We start from the raw sequence: 22,375 nt of genomic DNA, 5'->3' as shown, positions 1-22,375 counted from the left end.
TAACAAAAAGAATGCAACAATGAAAGTGAAATGAGTGGAGAAAGAAAGTGATGCCAACATTCATCAATTGGATTTATCAAAAGAAAAAAAGATCTTACAGGAAACAAATGATGAAATACATAGACTGGTAAGGTTAAAAAAAAAAAAAAAAAAAAAAGCTAATGAAATGACAGTCCATTTCTTCCTGTCAATTTACATTTATGCATATTTCCTTCAAGAACTTTCTCCATGTACATCGACAACTCGCATCCATGAAGAAAAAAACATGCAAACGAAAAAGTAAATTAGATATAAAGTATGACAATTAATGCATGCCTTTCACGACTCTTATCAAAGCACAGATTTTCAGGCTTGGGGTTTTCATGGAAGGACCACCCGCACCCACCCAGAAAACCCACTACCATATATATATATATACACACCCTTGACTACCCCAACTTGCACCTCATCACTCCTTTTGTTTTTCTATAATATTCTGCTCCCACCTCCCACCCATACTTGCATTACAATAGCCAGGTAGATTAATCAAATCCCAAACATGGCTTCCTCTTCCTTAGCTTTCCCTTCCCTTCAAACCCAATTCCAGTCACTAAAAAAGCCGTCTAGTCCCAAGCCCTCCACTCGTCGCTTCTCTGTCCGTCCGATCAGAGCATCAATATCAGAAAAACCATCAGTTCCAGGTCCACCCGCTACTGTTTCACCATCTGAACCAACCAAACTCCCCATCCGCAAAATCCCTGGTGATCATGGGCTCCCTCTTATTGGTCCCTTTAAAGATCGCATGGATTATTTCTATAACCAAGGCAGAGACGAGTATTTCAAATCCAAAATTCAAAAATACCAATCAACGGTGTTTAGAGCTAACATGCCGCCCGGTCCTTTTATTGCTCCAAATCCGCACGTCGTGGTTTTACTTGACGGAAAAAGCTTTCCGGTTCTATTTGACGTGACAAAAGTTGAAAAGAAAGATCTTTTTACAGGTACTTTCATGCCTTCAACAGAACTCACTGGTGGCTACCGAGTTCTGTCCTATCTTGACCCGTCCGAACCAAAACACGCCAAACTGAAACAACTCATGTTCTATCTCCTCAAGTCACGCCGTGATCACGTAATCCCTGAATTCAATGCCAGTTACACAGAACTCTTTATGAGTCTTGAAAAAAACTTGGCTCTCGGAGGGAAAGCTAGTTTCGGTGAAGCTAATGATCAAGCAGCTTTTAATTTCTTGGCTAGGTCTTGGTTTGGTACTGATCCGGCAGAGACCACACTTGGCCTTGACGGACCCGGTCTAGTTTCAAAATGGGTGCTCTTTAACCTTGGTCCAGTGCTCAAACTCGGTCTTCCAAAATATCTTGAAGATCTTACCGTCCATTCATTCCGTCTACCACCATCACTAATTAAAAAAAGCTACCAGCGTCTTTACGATTTCTTCTACGCTTCGTCAGGCTTCCTGCTCGACGAAGCAGAAAATTTAGGAATTTCACGTGAGGAGGCATGTCATAATCTTCTTTTCACCACATGCTTTAATTCATTCGGTGGGATGAGGATTTTATTTCCAAACATGATGAAATGGCTAGGCCGTGCCGGGACCAAACTCCACGCTCGATTAGCCGAAGAGATCAGATCAGTGGTCAGATCCAACGATGGAAGTATTACAATGCGGGGCATGGAAGAGATGCCATTGATGAAATCAGTAGTCTATGAAGCACTCCGAATTGAACCACCAGTCTCGCTACAGTTCGGTAGAGCAAAGCGTGATCTGATAATTGAAAGCCACGACGCTGCTTTTGAAGTCAAAGAAGGGGAGATGTTATTCGGGTTCCAACCATTCGCTACCAAAGACCCGAAAATATTTACCCAAGCCGAGGAGTTTGTCGCTGACAGGTTTATTGGGGAGGGAGAGAAGATGTTGGAGCACGTGCTGTGGTCTAACGGGCCAGAGACAGAGAAGCCGACGTTGGGAAATAAACAGTGTGCAGGGAAAGATTTTGTGGTACTCGTGTCTAGGCTGTTTGTGGTGGAGTTGTTCTTAAGGTACGATTCATTCGAGATAGAGGTTGGAACGTCGCCCTTGGGAGCAGCTGTGACGGTTACTTCATTGAAAAGGGCAAGTTTTTAGATAATTGGAGATTTTTGTGTCTTGTGAGGGTAGTTTTGGGAGACGAGTTCTCATAGTGTATGATAGTTTTTGGGGGGGTAAAGTTACCCTATGCTTTCCGAGACATCAATCTCGTGATGTCGAGGTCCTTTTCTTAGCTAATTTAATTGGGAAAAAGTGATATAACAGTGTACCATATGGTGAGCAATAATAATGAAATGAAGCAGCATCTTATTGTTGGAGAAAAATATCTTCAAGTGTATAGTGCTGGTGGTGATCTGATGGGGGAAGTGGTCCTTTCCAACTGCTTCTGGGGCTGCTACTTGCTTTTCTGTGCGCTGGACAGAGACTTCATGTTATTTGATGGTTTGTATTTATTTAGCTAGTGTAGTTGGCGTGGCAGTGATGGGGATAAGTATTCATATGCCAAGTAACGAGAGGCGTTCCAATTTCCAAAGCTCAGAACATCATTCATCATTTTACACCACCAGTTTGATTTTGAGAGTTTGTTTGGAAATTGAAATTCAACGACTCCTGTCTTCAAACGACTTTTCCGTGTATTTTTGTTATCCTAATGGTTGCTTTTCAAAGTTTTATTGTCGTCGTCGTGGTTGCTTTTCTCCTTCTGTCAACAATCTTAAACGCAGGATGCTCAAAGTAACTCTAGAAGGCTTTGAAAATCGATTAGATTGAAGTTCGAAGGTTACACGTTTTTCGGGTATGGAGGAATGAAGACTTGAATTGTATCTCCCGCTGTGACAAAATATTAAAAGTCATGAAAGACATTTTTATCTGCCAACTAAATCTAAAAGACTGTGTTGGAATAAAGAAGGAAGTGAAACATGTAAAAATCTCCAGCAGCAACACTTTTCTTGGATCGGAGAGCATCCATTAGAGTATAGTTTTTAATTTTTTTCTCACTTTCAATCGTGAATCATATGAATAGCCATTCTTTCTTTCTTTCTTTCTAAATCGATCCCATGTAAGCTTTCCTAAGATTTAAACCAGAAATCTCCAAGCAGCAAAGCATTAACAGTCGGAAGAAATAGCCTTATCCATGGAACCTGCCAAAAAAACATTTCTCTGTCTAAATCACATGTCAGATTAATTCCCACCATGCAAATCTTGTATTCAAATTCAATTGTACAGGACAACATCCTGGAAGTTGCGACTGAGTGGTCTTCATTTATGCATGTGCTCCATCTGTAGCCCATGGCCACACCTAGTGGAGATATTGAAAAGTAATCACGTTTTATAATTTGGGAAATAGTGATGCATATGGACGACATCAACCATTTTTTTATATATTTATTTAAATATTAAATTGCTCATCAGATAACATGATAATAATAATAATAAAATCATTATAAAAATATAAAAAAAATCCTTGATTAAAAAAAACCGTTTTGATTTATTTTGCTTTCTAAGAGCTTGTTGGTTGTTTCGATGCTTTCTTAAATGGAAAGAAATTTATTTATTTTTAATAAATTTAATAATAACTAATAGATTTTATCAAAAGATCTCAATCTCTTCAATAATAATTTTAAGTTATTTTTATAAAAAGGATAAAATCGGAAAAATATTGTTCCAATAAACAATAAAAAACAATGTACAGTGTCTCCCCTCCTGTTCTATCTGTTGTTAATTAACATCTTGACGGTGATTTGGTGGAATCGTTCTTCTTCCTGGAAAGGGCTGGTTCTCCTTCATCAAATGTTTCCAGGTCTGGGAAAATGGGTTAAAAAAAGGGTCAAATTAAAGATCATTTTCAACTGGTGGGCTGGACGAGATTCAAGGTCTCATTTTGCACGCTTTGACTTTTCAACATGAATCTTACAAACAAAAAAAAACCCTTGAATGATCAAAAATACGAAAATAATTTCTCATCGTGCAGCCTAGAAGGATGAATTGAGATTTTAGAAGGAAACAAATTTAAACACGCAAAAGATTTTGAAAATCGAAACTTTTTTATTAGATCCAAGATAGCGCCAGTCAACTGTAGATGGGTTGTTTATTTGAGATGGCCTTGTCTATCCAAAAAATAACACTGTTTTTGTTCGCAATAGACCCGGTGGAGATGCTGCTGTCTCTTATTTTATTGTTCCCAAGATTTAACGTGCCTTTTATTTTGGTTGGCTCTAACGGATCACGATCTTCCTTTTCAAATAATAATAATAAAAAAAATCGAATCATGTGATCTTTCTAGGCATGGGCGGCACCATGTCCCCTGAGGATGGGAGCCGGATGTTGGTTGGCCCGATGGGGCTGAGGAAGTGCTGATGCAATCCACTACAAATGTTTACATCCCTGGAACACTATGACGTGGCCGGCTGTTTTATGGACCATACCTAACCAAGCCCATTACCATAAAATAATTGGCTTGCGAAAACACTTTAAAGTATCATCTTATAAAATATTATGGATTGTGATAATTAAATTTTTAAAAATTTTCAATTTGATACTTTGAATGTTTGTTTTTGTACAATTTTGCTTTTTTAAGCTAAATTTAGCACCTAATTACATGCTTTTTTATTTTTTTTTTGTTAGAGGAGAGAGATGTCAGATTTTAGCTTAAAAAAAAAATTCATCGTTGACGATGATTTCAGCTACTAAAAAAGTTGAAATTGAGGTCAAATTGGTTCAATTCATGAGGATAGTTTTATCTAGGTGTTTTTTTCCCTTCTCCCTACCCGAGGAGGCAGATCTGACCACAATAATGGTTTTGGGTTCAAGGGTGATTTCGGTTTTTTGAGTTATTTTTTGGTTTTTTTATGAGGTTATGGATAGATTTATCAAGGTGTTTTTGGTATTTTCTAGGTATTTTAGTTCAAAATAGGTTTAAAAATGGTTTTTTAAGCCATAAAATTGAAGCCTTGTTTTCTGGGGACCAGAGGTCACTGAAATCTGTCAAAACAAACAACCTATCATCTACTCTCTCTCTCCTTTTCTCTCTCCTTTTTCTTTTAAAAAAATAGGACAGACAAATACAAAAAAAAAGTAGGCCCAGGCGCATGAGCCGAAAGGCCAACATGCATGGGCTCCTTTTGTTTTTTGCTATTTTATAATTGAGTTAAATTTCTTTGATAAAAGAGTCGTTGAACCCAATTGAGTTCATGAGTTGGGTCACAAGTTTAGCAGGTTAATTCGTAGCATTCGAAGTATTATTTGTTTTTTTTAGTTTAATGCTTTTACTGCCCCTCAATTTTTTTTAAAAATTATAATTTCATCCTTTGTTATCAATGAAGTACTTTTACTATATTAGCACCATGTTGCTCTCATGTTTTCTTATTTATAAAATAAATATTTGATACAAATAAATTATCATGCGATCTAATGAAAAATAATTTATGAAATAAAAAATTATTAAAACCGATGACATGCATGACTTGTATAGCGAGTTCGTTTTGTTGACTTTTTTTTGAAGTAAATGCTATTTTTTAAATAATTTTGTCATTTAATATTGAGTTAATTCAAAATTGAGCTTTTCAATTTGTTTTTTTCAAGATTATCCCTGTAAATTTCATAGATCAACTAATGTTAACTTAAGTAAATCAAATGTTTTTCCATCTTAATATTAGATAAAAATATTGTTTAATTCATGGTTAAGATCTATATTTTTTTTTAAAACACTTCACCAATACCTAGATATTTTTTAGTTTGACCCGCAATGGAGTGCAGTAACCGAGTTTATTCTATTATGTATATAATATTAATTAAAACCAATTAATTATTCAATTGAAACATTTGAAAAACATATGAATTGCTATAAATCTTATAAGAAAATGAAAATATCATAAAATATAAAATAATAGATTTAAAATCGACAACGCTAAAAAAGAAATGAACATGTTAATTATCAATAATTTATTTGTTATATGATTAATATAATAAAATATTATCAAGTTTTAATCTATTTTAAAAATGATTATTGTTTGCTGTGTTTTTAAAAAATATATATTTTTTAAGTAATAAAGGGAAGAAAAACCGAACAGCCGTCCAATAGCTGCTGGACATTGGATGGTTGAGATGGTACCATAAGCCAGGCGTGTTGACATTCGACATCTAATCTAAGCTACCATAAGACAGCTGTCAGGCAAGTGTTTAAGCAAACCTCGGTCTTGGAGAAACAGGCCTAAAGTCTCAAGAAAGCTCTCTGCCTGGCATTATAGGAGAGCAGCATCATGTGAAGATGTCACAAAATTTCCAGTAGCCACCGATGTCATGTACGCTGTGTGCGGCGCGCTGTTGGCTGATTCAATGAAAGAATGACCAAGACAATCCTGCTAATTCGGGAAAAGAAAAACAGAGGTACAGAATGATAAGCAGCGGTGCCTTTCCAAGCCCAACCAACGAGCTTAAACAAGGAGATTTAAGGAAGTGGAACAAATTAAGGGACAAAACTGTTGAACGAAACGAGCTTACAATAGTGTACATTGATGGTATCATAGGAAGAAATGAACCTAGACTTCCCACATCAAATCACTTAACTATAACGTTATTTAGCAAATTGCTTGAAGAAGGTGAGCTTTTTTCACTTAACCATGGATCTTGGACAGAAACAGGTGAATTATGATTGGCCCTTTCCGTTGACTTTTTACTGGTCTGTGTCTGCAGCACAAACAAACCTCTTCTCTCTATTTCTGTTTTTTTTACTGTGGAGTTTAGAGGCTTGTCGCTGACATTAGATGAAGAAGAGCAAGGGGAAAAATCTAATGAGATTGCGCAATTTGTTTCCTCTGAAGAAGCCCATCTACTAAGCAGTATTTGCTCTAGTTCTGCTGCAACTTCCATCATTGAAGGCCTCATGTCTTTATGAAATGCAAGGCACCTAAATGCCACTTCTGCCACTTTATGCACTGAAGAAAAGGTCCAAGCATCACTATGTAAATCAAGGAACGGATCGATTATCTCATCCAATCTCCCCCTGCCAATCCTATCAGTGGCAAGAGCAGCCAAATTCACTTCATTCTGAGGCCTGGAAAAGTCCACCACCTTCTTTGCTGTTATGATCTCAACGAGAACAACACCAAAGCTATAAACGTCACTTTTGTCCGAAAGATGGAAGTTTAGATGGTACTGAGGATCAAGGTAGCCTGGAGTTCCTTGCGGGACAGTAGAGATGTGTGATATTTCAGTCATGCCATGTCTGGAAAGACCAAAATCTGCAACTTTGGACCTGAAGTGGTAGTCTAAGAGTATGTTGCTCGACTTGATATCTCTATGATATATCGGGGGATCCATAGCAGAGTGGAGATGGGCTATAGCTTTAGCAGTATCCGCAGCAATAGCGAGGCGAACAGGCCAGTCAAGTCCATCACCTCTCTCTCTTTGTAAATGCTGGCACAATGTCCCATTCGGCATGAATTCATAGACAAGAATTTGCTCACCATTTTCTATGGAGCAACCTAAGAGGCGGACTAAATTCGGGTGACTCACAGAAGAAATGAGCTTGATTTCGTTCATCACTTGCTCAATGTTGTCCATATCTCCATGTTTGATCCTCTTAATGGCAACCCATGAATCACTGTTGAGTTTACCAGCATAGACAGTTCCATAAGCCCCAGTTCCAATCCTTTGTTTCTCAGAGAAACTATTTGTGGCCTTCTCTATTTCTTTGTAGGGATAGATGGGAATGTTGATGTCTGCAGCTTCAGATAGGTGGAGTTTTCTGAAGCTTTTGGCTTTTGACGCGGAATTCCTCCGTACGAGACAGCAAAATAGACCCAGACTGACCCCTACTCCAGCTACAACGCCTGAGAAAGAATTTCAAAATTTAGGACTGCAATTTAAATTGTGATAAAACAAAGTTTCCCTAAATTCAGCATTTGCAGAAGATAATTTGCATGCACTCCCTACTGGAGCCTAAACATTCTTTTCATCACATTGAATATTAGTGAATTGTTCTTTCTAGTTCAGTTACAGGTGATAAAAAAAATTAATTACCTCCAAGTAAAACAGCAGCTCCAGACCCTCCTCCACATTGGCCAGACAAATACTTTGCAGGATTGCAACCTGCAGAGGCTTTGACATCGAGAAAACTACCTTAGTAAAGCAGAAAGTATCGTTGTGAAACTCCAAAGAATTTCTAGGAGCCATATCTATTTAATGCATTCAAGGTTGTTGTCATTGACATTTCGCTTTAGGTTTTGACGACTTGACTTGGGTATATCAATGCTAAAGAGTCAAAATACCATTGGGGCCACTAACTAGTACTTTTTTGCCAGGGGCATTGGTAATCATATCACTCTCAACTATGAGATAAATCCTGTTAGTGCTTATAGCTTAGCAAAAGAAACAGCTATGTACTGTTAGCACGCCCACTCTGGTCAAGAGACCAGAATTTTGTGTTTGACTCTAGCTGGATCAATTGAACAAGACTCGTCTTGCTAAACACTTCGCAAAAACTAAAAGATACCTTTGTTTGATTATGTTCTTTCTTTGAACTCCGAAGACGGATAGCAAACAAGAAAAATTATACGTTCAAGCTGATAACTCCATTTCGATGAATGAGCATAAACTCATTTTATTTAATGACTTCTTAATTACTCCTAATTTAAACACCTCCTTAATGTTTATACACACATGACCTTTTCAATCAAAACAAAAATGTTGAGAACATTTAGTTATAATCACTATTATTTTAACAAGAGTAGTGGACCATATGATGTGATCGGCGAACTAATCTTTGACCTTGGGCAGCTAGGAAAAAAAGAAGGCATACTGTATATGGTAAATTAATTTGGTAATTAGTACGTTCTGGCAACCAAACTGACCTTTCCGGCAGCCAACCCCGGCAAGATATCCATCACCAATTAGCCCGTCTCTGCACTGGCACCGAAATCCTGACCCTGCAGGCGATTCAACTTGAGTACAAATGGCATCCTTAGAGCAACGGCAGTCCCCTTGAAGCCACCACCATAGCTCCATCATCTGAATCTCTAAGGAAACACCAGAACCAGTGAAAGACTCTGCCGATATTGATGACAAAAAATACTGGCACTGGCTAATATTGGCCATGTTATAATCAAAGAAACCGTTTGCTGTAACCTCCTTAGAGAAACAACTTAAGCTGCTGTTATTTGAACATTTAAGTGACTCGAAATGAGTCTGCACGTTTATAGAAGGTATATTGCATGGCGAAACTGCAGAGGTACAGTTGTGTAAAAGAATTGCGTTTGTTGATTTTGGAGCATAGTTTTTGGTAAAAAGATTGTCGAGGGCTTCGAGAGGACGGTTACATTTGGGTTCAAGAATGATCTTTATTGAATTTTGGCCTACAATCTGGACTGGAAACTCATTGATAAGCATTTCACCATGTGGGCTACAATTTAAATGGATATCACAATCGGCAGAGAATCCAAAAGGGTATGGAAGATGGTTGGTGCCGCATGTTCTGTTGCATCTGAACTTGATGGAAGCATGAGCTTCGATTAATGAAATAGCAAAGATTGCTAAGAAGAGGATAGTGTGTTGTTGAAGGATCATATTTTTATTGTGCAGGCGTCAAAGAGATCAATCACCTGAAACTGGTTTAGAAAGAAAGAAATAGTGGAGAGGATTATTCAAGGACTAAGGTTTGATATTGACTAACACGAATTTAGAAATGGATGACAGTAAGGAATCTATGCGTGAAGAGATACAAAGAAGGAAAAAAACAAAGAAAGAAAAAAAGAGTTTTCTTCTTTTCACATTTCTGTTTATTTGTCCCTTTCTCGTACTTCTGATAATGAAATACACTCCCGAACGAAACATTTTCCATTGGCAAACGACCAAAACATACTTCTCTTGTTTTGGTATTATGCCTTGAAAGAAAGAATATTCAGAATACCCGATGCATGAATTTTTTTTAAGGAAAATATACATTTTTTTAGTTAATTTTACCTTTTCATGTTTTTATTTTTTATTTTTTATTATTATACTTTTTTAGTCTTTTTCATATTTGAATATGATATTTTTTTCTAGTTTATTTTTTCTATTTAATATTACAGGATATTTTAGTTTTTTTCTACATAAAAATTTATAATAACCTTTTGGCAAGTAAAGACATAAAGGAATAAAATTAAATTTTTTGAAAGCTTTTCTATATTTATGGTGTTCTTGGTCTTTGAGGGTTTTGATTTGTAGCAAACTCGTTATTCTTTGCTCTGTTTGTGTCAATTGATATTAGAACCCAACGATCCCTGATGGTTATTTTACTTTGTTGTGTGCTGCAGAACAACCATAGTCGAAAAAGATTGCAGAACATGATATACTTGTATAGGAGTGGATGAGGAGGTTTCGTCTATGAGAAAAAAACTTTCATGAACTAATGTGTTATTTTTGTCTATATCAGTTGTTGTCATTTAAATCTTGGTGGTGAAATCCATTATAGAATGACCCATACAAAAATATTATATTGAACCCATGATAAGATAGTGGTTCACATGAAGGTGTTAAGAACCTAATATGAGATAGCTCACGCATAAAAGAATATTCTTAATGGAAAGTAATTTCTAATTGAAAACTGAACTTGATGACGAGTTCTTTCCAACCCAGAGAGTTAATGCAAGAGTTTTTTTAGGAAAACAAATGTTTTCCTTAGTTAATTTTATTTCTTTATGTTTTTATTTTCCTATTTTTTATTATGATGATTCTCTATTTTTTTTATTTGAATATAATATTTTTTTTTCTAGTTTATTTTTTCTATTCAATATTATTAGAGTTTCTATAAAAAAATTTATATAAAATGTTTTAATATCCTTTTAGCATGTGAAGACGTAAATGAATAAAAACTAAATATTTTAATTGTTTCTCTATATTTATGGTGTTTTTTATTTTTAAGAATTTTGACTTGTAACAAATCCCTTATCATTTGCACATGTTTGCATCAACACCTTATATTTTTGGATAATACAAGTTTTTTGACTTGCGCTTCGCCATAGATCGAATATTTTTTCTTTCTTAAAAAAACATATATATAGATTCTTACGACGTGTTTTTATATATATAAAAAATCTCAAGAGAAATTCAAAAACTTCATGCATACTTCTAATTAAATAAATCAAAAACTATTTATGCAACAAAAAAAATTATCAAGCCTGGTCCCTATCTAGCAAAGTTAATTAGTCAAATTTATGACCCGGGTTATAAACTCAATTTGGTTCAACAATTTTTTTTATATAATTTTTCTTTATCTAAAATAGACACCTATAAAATTAAGAACCAACAAAATATCAAAATGATTGGAAAAAAATCAAACCAAAACAAATTATGTTGCTCAATTAATAATCAACCAAATATTAAGTGGTGAAATGGGTGGGAGCAAGAAAGAAAATGCAATTGTAATGGATAAAAATGAAAAAAATAAGAAAAAGAACAAGGAAAAAAAATCTCAGTCTCTCAGGCTACGAAGGCCTAGACTTCCTGAGCATCTATAAAAAGCCTCAGGTGTGTGGGCTTGGAGCAGCCCACGTGCCTAGGCCTTATTTTTTTAAGGGACGGACGACAAGTCATCCGCTCGTTAATGTTTTTAAAAAAATTTGTAGGCGACACGTCACCTATTTTGCCCAAGTTCCAACGACCTTCGAAGATTGGACTGGTCTGTTTCAGGTCGAAAGAAGCCCATTTTTAACCATATTTTTGACAAAAAAAAAACCCCAAACACCTTGCAAAACATATCCATGACCTCGAACAAACTAGAAATTAGCTCTAAAACTCACAGTCAACTCGAAATAAAAATTATTTTCGGGTTCAGATCTACTATTTTAGACAAGTTTAATGGAAAAAAAACACCTTTTATAAACTTTTCCAATCAAAAGGAACTCATTGACACTAAAATCACCCGTTTTCATTGTCGAAATTAATTTCAACCGAGACTTTTTTCTCTACTATCGAAATCCAGTGACTTTCTCTCTCCCATCTCATATCAGGGACCAATAAATAGGAATTTGGGATCAAAATTGAATTTTATAAATTGTTAGGGACTGGAAGTTTATAATTTGAAAAGTTAGAGGACCAAAGTGTGCGTTTAGCCTCAAGTTTAGAAAAACCATCTTTTTTTCCCTTTTTTTTCATCTTAGTCCCCTATATTTGAATCTTGTCCTTTCTTAATAAATGTGATTTAATTGGTCATTATTTTGGGCATATAAAAGTGCAATAAAAAAAAAAACTAAAAAGAGATAAATCATTGTGACAATTCATAGTGATTTGTTCCTTGATAAATAATGGCGCGAGGAACAATATTTATCCCATGTCTTATAAAGTATTTCTTAATATATATATATATATATATATATATATATATATATATATATTCTTCATCTTCTTATGTGCTACTTGTTGCAAATCATTGTGTTAGCTTTTCTTTTGGAAGTAAAAGAAGTTCAAGAAAAATTAAATAAAAAATGCGTTAAGCCAAATAAATTGTTAGCAAATTGACATTGAGAGTAAATGGAACACAAACATTAAATTCAGCATTAAATGTCAATTGTCCTATAATCCAAGGCCTTAAAAGGAAAAAAAGAAAACTATTATTTTTATAGGAGGATAGCAATCAAGATTATCAAGATTTGTAAAACTCTGCGTAATTCAAATATGTGTTTTTAATGAAATGCTACCAATAAAGGATGAATATTTGAATTTTGCATTCCTTTCCTTTTTTCTTAACCTAATTATTACTAAACACATTTTATAAGTATAGGACCATCACCTTGATTAATACAACAAATTTTCCTTGATCGTTAGCCATTAAGTTCCACATAATATACCACGTAGATGGTAAGATTGTTAGTTCAATTATGTTTCATCCAGAATGATCGGTGTATCTTGTATTATTTAAAAAAAATAAAAAAAAATTTATTTTATTTTATATATCGGGTCATTTAAATTTCTCGACCAAATTTCAGCTGAGATATTTCAGTTTTGTAAACCTTGGTCAAGGTAAACTATGACTATAATTATCATGCACCATTGCCATTCACGGCACTACATCCTATACACACACGCAGCAAATGCGAACAAATTGACCCATCCACTTTTGAATATATCTGAATTTTTTCGTAATTATACCATTGATTCATAATGCCATATAATCGATTATTCTTCCGCTCGGGCTTGAAAGTTCAACAAGCATTATGACAACCTAACCTGACATCATTTTATTCTCCACTTGTGCCATTTTTCTTTTACGATATCGTTTTTCCTAGAGTAAATTATTCTTTAGGCACTGGGTTCTTAATGAAATTATAATTTAGTCCTGCATGTCTTAAGACCTTAAGCTTAGTCCTTTTATTCTTGTTGGTTGGTATCACATTGAACACATCTTTTGGTTTTCTCTGCGTCTCAAGCGTACCAAGTGGCAAGCTGAATGCCTAGAGAGACGCAAACACATTGGAGGTTTATAAAACAAAAATCAACAAGAGCTAGGGGATGGAATTGTAGATTTTCAGATATAAAGGATTAAGCGATCGAAGGATATGAATTCGTAAACCAGGAAATCTTGAAAACCAGAAGCTCGCAAGTGCAGAATTCCATACGAGAAGACAACACTAAAAAGGGACAAATTTGATGTAAATCAGCCTTGTTTTGCTCCATTCGAACAATAATTATTGTTGTTGAATAATAATCTGTCACTGTCAATTCCTCGAGAAAACTTTGATCCTCTCATTTGTCGTAATCGGATAGTTAATAGTTTCATCAGTGCTTGCTTTATAAACGTTACCACCACCACCAGCACCACGACGAACGAAGACAATAATAATAATAATAATAATAAAAGTCATTACTGGCGAGTGTGGCCAAAGCCTGAAATTGGGGTAGCAGCACTTCCATGCGCGAAAAGTGCGATATGCTATAATATAAGCATATATAACCATGTCTTAGTAATTTCTTGTTTTTGGATGTTGTTTAAGTTAATTACAAGATTGTGTTTTTTTTTTTTTTTTGCGGTTACAAAAGATTTTAGAATATTTTTAATTGTTTTAATATAAAATTTAAAAAATATTATTTTAATATATTTTCATATAAAAAAACTTTAAAAAATATGCCATAAATTAAGCTACTCGACGGAAAAGAAGACAAAGGTTACGGTGCTTGGATTTGACTTTACAGGGAGCGGTGTCAGATGATGTGGCCCGCTATGCTTGGCAATGATTGAATATGTTTCCCGTAAACCGGGCCTCGCTTGGTTGGATTTCAAATGTGATGATGACCAATAACCGATCCCATCTATTAACGGCGGTACATTAATTAAACTGACCAAGATGCTGCCCCTTGAAGCAAAGATTGATATGCAATTGATTTTTTTTTATTAATATCATAAAATAAGAAAAAAGTAATAATTCAAGGACAGACAGAAACAATTGGGCAAGTAGGATCTATTATTACACATGATTCAGCAACGTCTTTATACTCTTAAATTAAAAAAATATATATGTTTTAATTACTTGGTCAATATTCCTGGTCAAATGTTCTATTTTATTGGATTAATTTGTTTTCTTATTTTTTATTTTTAAAAAATATTATTTTCATATATATTTTTAAAAAATATTTTAAAAATAATCTCTACTGTACTCTGAAATGCTATTATTATTATATTTTATTTAATGATTAAAAAATTATTATATTAAATATTTCAACTTTATTATTAAATATCTTTAAAAAAAAAAAAAAAAAAGCAACCACCCTCGTAACCAAACGAGGATCTTCAACAACAAAAAGAAACCTAGATAAGAGGTTGATGTCGTGTATAAGAATTCATCATTCTCAAACCTAGAAATTCATCAATCTCACACCCACCCATGTACAATCTCACCCTCTCTATCTCTTTATAATAAATAAAGCTAAAAGACCATGCTAAAAGTCAAAAGAGTTGCAAATATCCATCTCAACAGAAACATATACAAGCCCAAATAGCGCCTAGCCATCCAAATGTTAGTTGATGGACGTGTGTTGGTTGCTGCTGTGAGGATCGGGGTTGAGTTGTGATGGTTTTGCTAAAAGGATGAAGAGTGGTTGCTGGGTTGGTTCGGTTCGGTGAGAGGAAGAAGAAAGAACTGGTTTTGATTGATGATTTACCAGACCAGTCGGTGTGGGCATCTTGAGAAGGCTCGAGAGAATTATAGATAAGAACTCTATCTACTTCATTAGCATGTAAACGCATCTACAAACTAGATGATAAACAAAGACAATCAATGAGGGTTGGTTGTGGATTAGACCCTGCAAATCAAACCCTAACATCGCTCTGCAAGAGGCTTCCTAACTAGGAAAATGTAGAAATAACAGACGTCGGCTGGATGTCTAAGATGGAAAAGCAATTATATGATCAAGGGCTTGTTATTCCCAAGAACAAATGAGGCCCTTATTAACAATTGCCTTTCTCTAACTAATCTGACACTGAATTATTGCGCATCCATAATTGATGCGAACTTTGCACTTGGCTTTTTGCTCCAAGCTTTCTACCTTGAAGTTGAATTTCAGCCAAAGAATCATTGATTGTGAGGTGATCACAAACAGCAAATTGAAGTACCTTCTGTCTCTCCTAGATTTAAACTCATACGAATTCTAGGGTTTTTTTTTTAAATTTAACATATTCACCATATAGATCTATAGAACATATAAAATATAATACCAAATCAAAATTTGAGAACTAATGGATACAATTACCACTATTTGTAACTCTAGGACAAAACGCATTACAAAATACAAATATGAGGACTGAACTAGGATAAAAATGAAAATTGACGAGCTGCGGTCAGACGTGCAAAGAGTGGGCAACAAAGCGTTTAAACTCACTCGATGGGGTCTGAATCGGAGATGCAAGCGGGAACGCTCTCTCTGGCCTCGAAACAGAACAAAAACAAAGCAGAGCATGGGACCCAGCCCATGTTAGTGGTTTATGCAGGCTCAGTAGCCCAATCTACTTTTCATTCAAAAGTGTAAATGGGTAAAGTTCAACTGCCCGTTGAGTTGGAAAAAACAAGGTGCAACTACATGTCACATGACTTAGTGTTTGGTATCTTCTTATAAATAAAACACAGAGAGATATCCTTAAATCATTATCTTAAAGTCCACAGGCCCAATAACTTGGATTTGCATCTCTGGTTATAACTTTTATATAAAGTCCACAGGCCCAATATTTTAAGTCTTAAAAGTTGAAACAACCTCTAAATAATGGCATCTCCGTAAATTGTCGTTTCTCAAAATGGGCCTAGATAGGCTAGACACAACGAAGCTAATCTCTAAAGTCTAAATTGTAACATGCTCTGCGCAAGCCCGACCTCTAATTATGGAATAGGAATAAGATAAATCTCCAGGGAAAAAGAAAAACCGTACATGTACAAATTAACAGGATTTTAATTATTTTTTATTAATATTATTGTTCGGTTAATTCTTAATTAATTTTAAAAATTTAAAATTAATAATTAATAATTATATAAAACTTTAATGATCCTCGTATTAGCAATTACATACCTCAAATGTGACACCACACTACGAGAATAAACCCTTCAACTTCTAGATGGTTACATGACTTTAATCTTTGATTTGCCCCACTCTAATTATCAACATATATACAAAACACGACTATTTCCCCGCGATTCTTCCCTCAGAGGGCATCGCTTCCTGCACTGTAAAACCTGAAGTAGCTATTTAATTTGGTAGTTGAAATCATCATGGGGCAGCAAAAGCATCATCCACCCACTTGACAGAGACTTCATTCTCACTTTTCGACGAAAACAACCATCCAAGAAAACCTTGCAGCCTATCTCGCACCTTGTTCACGCGCTTGCGTTGTCGTATCCGCTGCAAAACCTCCTCTTTATCTCGAGTTTCAGTGGGGTGTACTGGTTTTAGATAGATAAAGCTAGTCACGGAGTTGATCAGTATTTCCTGGTCTTTCGTATGAGTGTTGGTGCTGTTATTGATATCTTCAGGTTTTGAGAGAGAAGATTGGGATTTAGACACCAAAGAAGACATTGCGATAAGTTAAGAAAAATAAAAGTTTGCCAGTAAAATTGGAGAAAGAATCTTAGCAAGATTAGAGACAGGTGGGAGTCACTGGTGCGTTATGGACCAACTGGCGTGTTCTATTTATAGAAGGGCAAGGAGGGGTTTAGAACCCGTTTGAGAACGAGGAGACGTTGTTTTTTCAAATATTTTTTATTTTAGATAAAATATTAAAATAATATTAATTTAAAACTTTAAAAAATTTAGAAAAATATCGTAGAACCACATCCCACGGACAGCGACGTGGTCGGTTTGGCTGGTTCGAGGTTGCCTGCCTTGGGAAATGGTCTTGGTTTTTCTGATGGAAGGCGGTGACACAATGACTCGGCTCGATGCTTTTAAAATGGTCAGGAATTTCTTAAATCTGATTGGGTCTTTTCTTATCCGTTCTGTCTCCCGTGTGGGTTTTGTCGTTTCCCCTTAGCTATGGGATAACAAATATTCAGAGATGAGCTTCGGCAGGAAGCCTATAATGTATTCGCATGAGAGCTCATATTTCCTCAAACAATGCACAGCACAGCACTTCTTGATTTTCTTGATACTTAATTAAACTACAAAGAGATTTTTTTTTATTTTAATATGAAAAGAAAAAAAAAGTAAAAGATATTATAAAGAAAAATAGAGGGTTACTTTTCGTTCTAAAATCTAAAAAAAAAATTGGAATCGATACAAATAAATAAATAAACTAAAAGAAATGATCAACATAAAAATGATTTTCTAATTTTATTCCGTAGTTATTTTCATAGTGATTTGATTCAAAGACGGTTTCTTTGAATGAAGTTATACAAAGCACCCCTTTGTGCCTCAGCCCTGCAGCAAAAAAAATAAAAATAAAAAATGCTTTGAAGTGGATGCTTTTAATTATTTTTAAAGATGCGGTGCGCGCCGAGTATAGGAATCTGATTCCCATGATTAAGTGCTTAATTATTGATTAAAAAAAAGACTTTATTACATCATGTATCTGGTTGTCTTAATCATATTATGTTAGTGATTGATTATCATTTACCATCTCATTTACACCATTCTATACTTATTCTTCTTCTTCTTCTTCTTGATTAAAAAAAAAGTGGTTATCTACTACAATCTTTTAATTTTTTAAAAGAATAAATACAAATTTTTTATATAATAACTAATAGCTGGGATGAGACTCTAAAAAACATGTTTGAAAGGGGGGATTGATATAGATTACAAAAGCACAAATGTTTTTAATTGCAAGAGGTCAAAGTTGCTAAAACTGGGCTAGGGCTAGGGCCATGTAGAGTTGAGACTGGGCCAAACTTGTGTGTTAACCTTTTGCTCCTTTGTTTAGAGATTTTCTTGCATGAATCATAGGTGGGGTAAAAGTTGTGAAAATAATAATAGATTTATTATAGCTCAATTTTATTTCTGTATTTTATATATACAATGAAATAGGATCGATAAGAATTTATATAATTTTCTCAACCCAAATCATAAATAAGACTGAAACCAAGTAAATCTTCTTTAAAAAATCTAATTTTGTCTCGACTGACAAAGTTTAACCCATTTGAGAAGAAATAATATATATCAAAGCAAGAGAAAAGAAGAAGAAGTAGTTGATGTGCACTGTCGAAGCCACATGCATTCACTCTACTACTCACATGCAGCTTCTCACGTATTATTTCTTATGCATGATCGTTTGGTTCCTGAGCTTGCCTACACCACGGTCGTTTTGTCTAGGAGTGCTTCCGTTTTGATTCCCCATAACACCCACTGTTCTGCTATGTGCTCTGCATTGGTTTTTTTTTTTTTGGAGTAGTGCCTCTTGCTTAGATATCATGGACATTGTGTTTTTTCCACTTCCAACACTTTCTCCTAGGTCTTTCTTCTCCCTTGGATTGTTATCGGGATATATTTCTTTTGTGGGTGTCAGGCTGCTGTTAAGTGTTTTTTTACCTCTCAGATGGGAAGTTATTATCCTTTACTTAGCTCAAAATCGCGATATGTTTGCGTTCCATGCTTAGCCGATTATAAGATTATCCTTTCTTTTGGCATAGCATGAGGAACCTATCTCATTATTAATCAAACATAATCATAACTTTCTTTGAATTAAAAGTTAAAAAATAATATAAATCATTTTATAACAATCATATATCAAATATAACCTAAATATCATGAAAATTTTGCTCTAGGCACAACAAGCTAGCCCGGCCCTTTCCAAGATCTCCCTACAATAATGATTTTAATGAAAAAGGTTCCTAGTTTTTTTTTTTTTTTTTGATATCTTACTCGGGATCCCTAGTTCCTAGTAACCATGGCTTTCCCTATGTTACACGAATTTTATTTTCATGGTGAAGGTTAGCACCCTGACGGTTTGGGCAACACGGTGGCAAAGTTAGTTCCCGGGAGTAGATGGCTATGGCTAATCCAATAACAAAAGTGGACTCTTTTCCTGATCTGAAAAAGTTGTTATCTCTATGTAATTTGGTAGCCAAAGAGCATACTTTGAGAGCCGTTTTAAATCAAAATTAAACATTATGTGATCAAGTATAACTTTGTTCTTTTAGCCTAATGCCAAAGACAGTGTCCAACATCTATCACATTAGGAGTCTTCTAACCCTTACAATTACACGAAGCAATTTAATGAACTACATCGTGTCTTGTTACTATATCAATTGTGGACCAAGAAGAATGCTGGGCAATTTGCATTTTACTTTTTCTGCCAGAACAGGCTTATATCTGATAAAGGACAAAACTAGAGATGTACTTTCTCAGTAAATATATAAATACAGATGTAGAGTACTGAAGTCCAGACGAAGAGAAAGAGTATGATCAGGAGTGAAATAATGAACAATGACTGATCTAGAGTTGTAGCCTGCCAAGTAGTTTTCAGTTTACCCAGAATTGCACACACAATTATGGATGATTATTACATTAAATTCTCAAGTAAATGGCCCTTACAAGAAACTAGCAAGCAGCGAGTGTTTTAACAATAGGGTAAGCACTAGCTACCCCCCTTTCTCATCTACTAAACAGTACCAACAGCATCCACAGGTTTCATAAATTAAGCTGAAGCAGGTTTTTTTGACAATAAACAGGGCCTAAGCCCAATGTTGAGAAGACAAACAACTCATCCAGAGAAGTGCAGCTCATCTAGGGTAAAAATCCACTCCCATCTCCATACAAAGGTCAAAATTAGCAAACCAATCTATGCATCTTGTCTTTAATTTAGAACAGATGTGACGAATACGAACCTTCCAAGACTGGTTGGAAAATAAGACAGTAGGAAAAATATTAAGCAATCCATATGCATAGCTTTCTTCCTCGTGGAAAAGTGGTTTGTGTTTTGATATTCAGATCTATCAAGAAGGAAAGAAAGAAAGAAATGGTACTTGGAGAATATTTAAGGTAGGATTGTCTCTAGATACAAGATACAAATATAGCACAAATAGAAGAGAGAGATAAAATTGTAATTGATAATAATATATAAAATAAAGTAAATAGTCTATGTAATTTATTTAATTAATGAGATACAAGAAAAAATAAAATATTTGTTTTATACTTAATATGTATTATTATCAAATTTATAATATTTGTAACAATGAATAAAGATTATTATTATTTTTATTTTTATTTATATGGAACATTAAATTTTTTAATAACCCATCATTAAATTATTTCTTCAAATATGTTTAATAATAAAATAAATAATTAAACCAATTATATATCAAATACAATATGTGTATCCACATAAAGTTAAAATATTACACAGTAGAAAATAAAAGATAATAATTTCAACACAAATAAATTTTTTTTGTTATCATTCCACCTCTTCATCATTAAATTCAATTTCTTTAAAAACATATCTAATTTTTATTTCTCTATATTATGTATATTTTAATTATTATATTATTTTTCCAATAATGATATTCCTTTTCTTTCATAATGTTAAAAAACCCGTTCAATAAAAAACTTATTTTTTATACTTTTTTAATATGAATCATTCTTTAATTAATTATTTAATTTTATTCCATTAAAAAATAATAAATTACTCTAATTAATTAATTTTTTAATTGTTATAAATTATTAATTTGTATAAAATAATTTATTATTTATTTTTTGTAATCAATTTTTCTATATTAATTTGATGAAATGAAAAAAACTAAACTTTTATAAAATAACTTATTGTTTATTTTGAGCAATTTATTTTTCCATATTAATTTGATGAAATAAAAAACCAAATTCTTAATACAATTATATTCTTAAAAATATTTTTAAAATTTAAAATATTGATATGTGTGTGTAAGTGAGTGAGACAGAGAGATAAAAACATATTTAAAAATGAATAAAAAAAACATAAATTATAGATGGCTCGTCGTTCATTTAAACAATGTGATATGTTTATAATTCTTATGAATCTTCTCGTTAATTTCTAGGTTTTATTATCAAATTCTGGTCATCTCCCTATTTATATAGGAAAACATTAATTTTCAGTTTCATTTTTATCAAAAAAGACATGAAAACACTTCACTCAGTATTATAAACATAAATTTAACATTAAAAAGTACTTTTAAATAATAATTGATACACTAATTTAATTTTAAACTTAAGATATCTAGAACTTTAAATTCATGTATTATCCAAATTCAACTATAAAATTGTCCAAATGAGGTGTCTATAAAATCCTTACGAGAAGAGTTTATATTTGATGGTGATCGTGTTCAGTAATTTGATCAAATTATATATGTAATTGACATTTTTTTCTCTTTCTTTTCTATATTCTTATATGATTTTGTGGTTCTGTATTGTTTAGTTTTCAGATCTAATGGGAAGTTAATTAAAATTAATAATCGGATCTTAATGCAAAATAGAGATTGAGATTGAAATTATTATGATATGTCTAAAGGAAGTTGAAAAATAAAAACCTGGTTTTGTTTCTTCCATGTACCTTGTAACTCCCTCTTTCTTAGAAGGATATAAAATTGGCTAAAAATTGTCTTTAAAATTGAGAGAAAACCCCCTTTTTTTTTCTTGACATCACAACCAAATGTTCTCCGTATGAACAACCAAACCCTAAGTAATATTTATTCCTTAATTAGTGTTTGTTTTGTTAGTAAACGCCACCCTGGGAAAGCAATTAGTGGCAGGAATGGCAAATTAAACTGATACAAGTTTTGTTTCAATTACAACAAATCTAACCTCGTCATGCTCTGCCTGATATAGCAAATTTGATCCAACCAGAGAAAACGTTTATAGTAATCATATATATTCTCAAGTATTCCCATCATGAAAAAAAAAACCTCACAAAATTAACAAAATCTTACTGGGCTCTAGTTA

At 33.8% G+C, this 22,375-nt stretch overlaps 2 protein-coding genes across 3 annotated transcripts; one reads left to right on the top strand and one right to left on the bottom strand.

The window, feature by feature from the left end:
• The first annotated feature begins 303 nt into the window (after window positions 1-303).
• Window positions 304-2,694, top strand: LOC7462912 (allene oxide synthase 1, chloroplastic). Its single transcript, XM_002302417.4, has one exon. The coding sequence runs from the start codon at window positions 539-541 to the stop codon at window positions 2,117-2,119; it is 1,581 nt and encodes a 526-aa protein (XP_002302453.1). The 5' UTR covers window positions 304-538; the 3' UTR covers window positions 2,120-2,694.
• A 3,772-nt stretch (window positions 2,695-6,466) lies between these two features.
• On the bottom strand, window positions 6,467-9,843 carry LOC7462911 (wall-associated receptor kinase-like 14). Of its 2 annotated transcripts, none has more exons than XM_024594329.2 (3): window positions 8,872-9,843; window positions 8,042-8,110; window positions 6,467-7,851 (listed from the first exon to the last, which is right to left on the bottom strand). In XM_024594329.2, exons 1-3 carry the CDS (start codon window positions 9,581-9,583, stop codon window positions 6,578-6,580), a joined length of 2,055 nt encoding a protein of 684 aa, XP_024450097.2. In that variant the 5' UTR covers window positions 9,584-9,843; the 3' UTR covers window positions 6,467-6,577. The 2 variants fall into 2 exon arrangements, with proteins under 2 accessions (XP_024450097.2, XP_024450096.2); XM_024594328.2 differs by having other exon boundaries at window positions 8,042-8,119; window positions 8,872-9,842.
• Window positions 9,844-22,375: the final 12,532 nt, after the last annotated feature.

The sequence above is a fragment of the Populus trichocarpa genome, chromosome 2, assembly GCF_000002775.5.
Source record: "Populus trichocarpa isolate Nisqually-1 chromosome 2, P.trichocarpa_v4.1, whole genome shotgun sequence".
NCBI classification, from domain to species: Eukaryota; Viridiplantae; Streptophyta; class Magnoliopsida; order Malpighiales; family Salicaceae; genus Populus; species Populus trichocarpa.
This window is presented reverse-complemented; position numbering and strand designations above follow the sequence as displayed.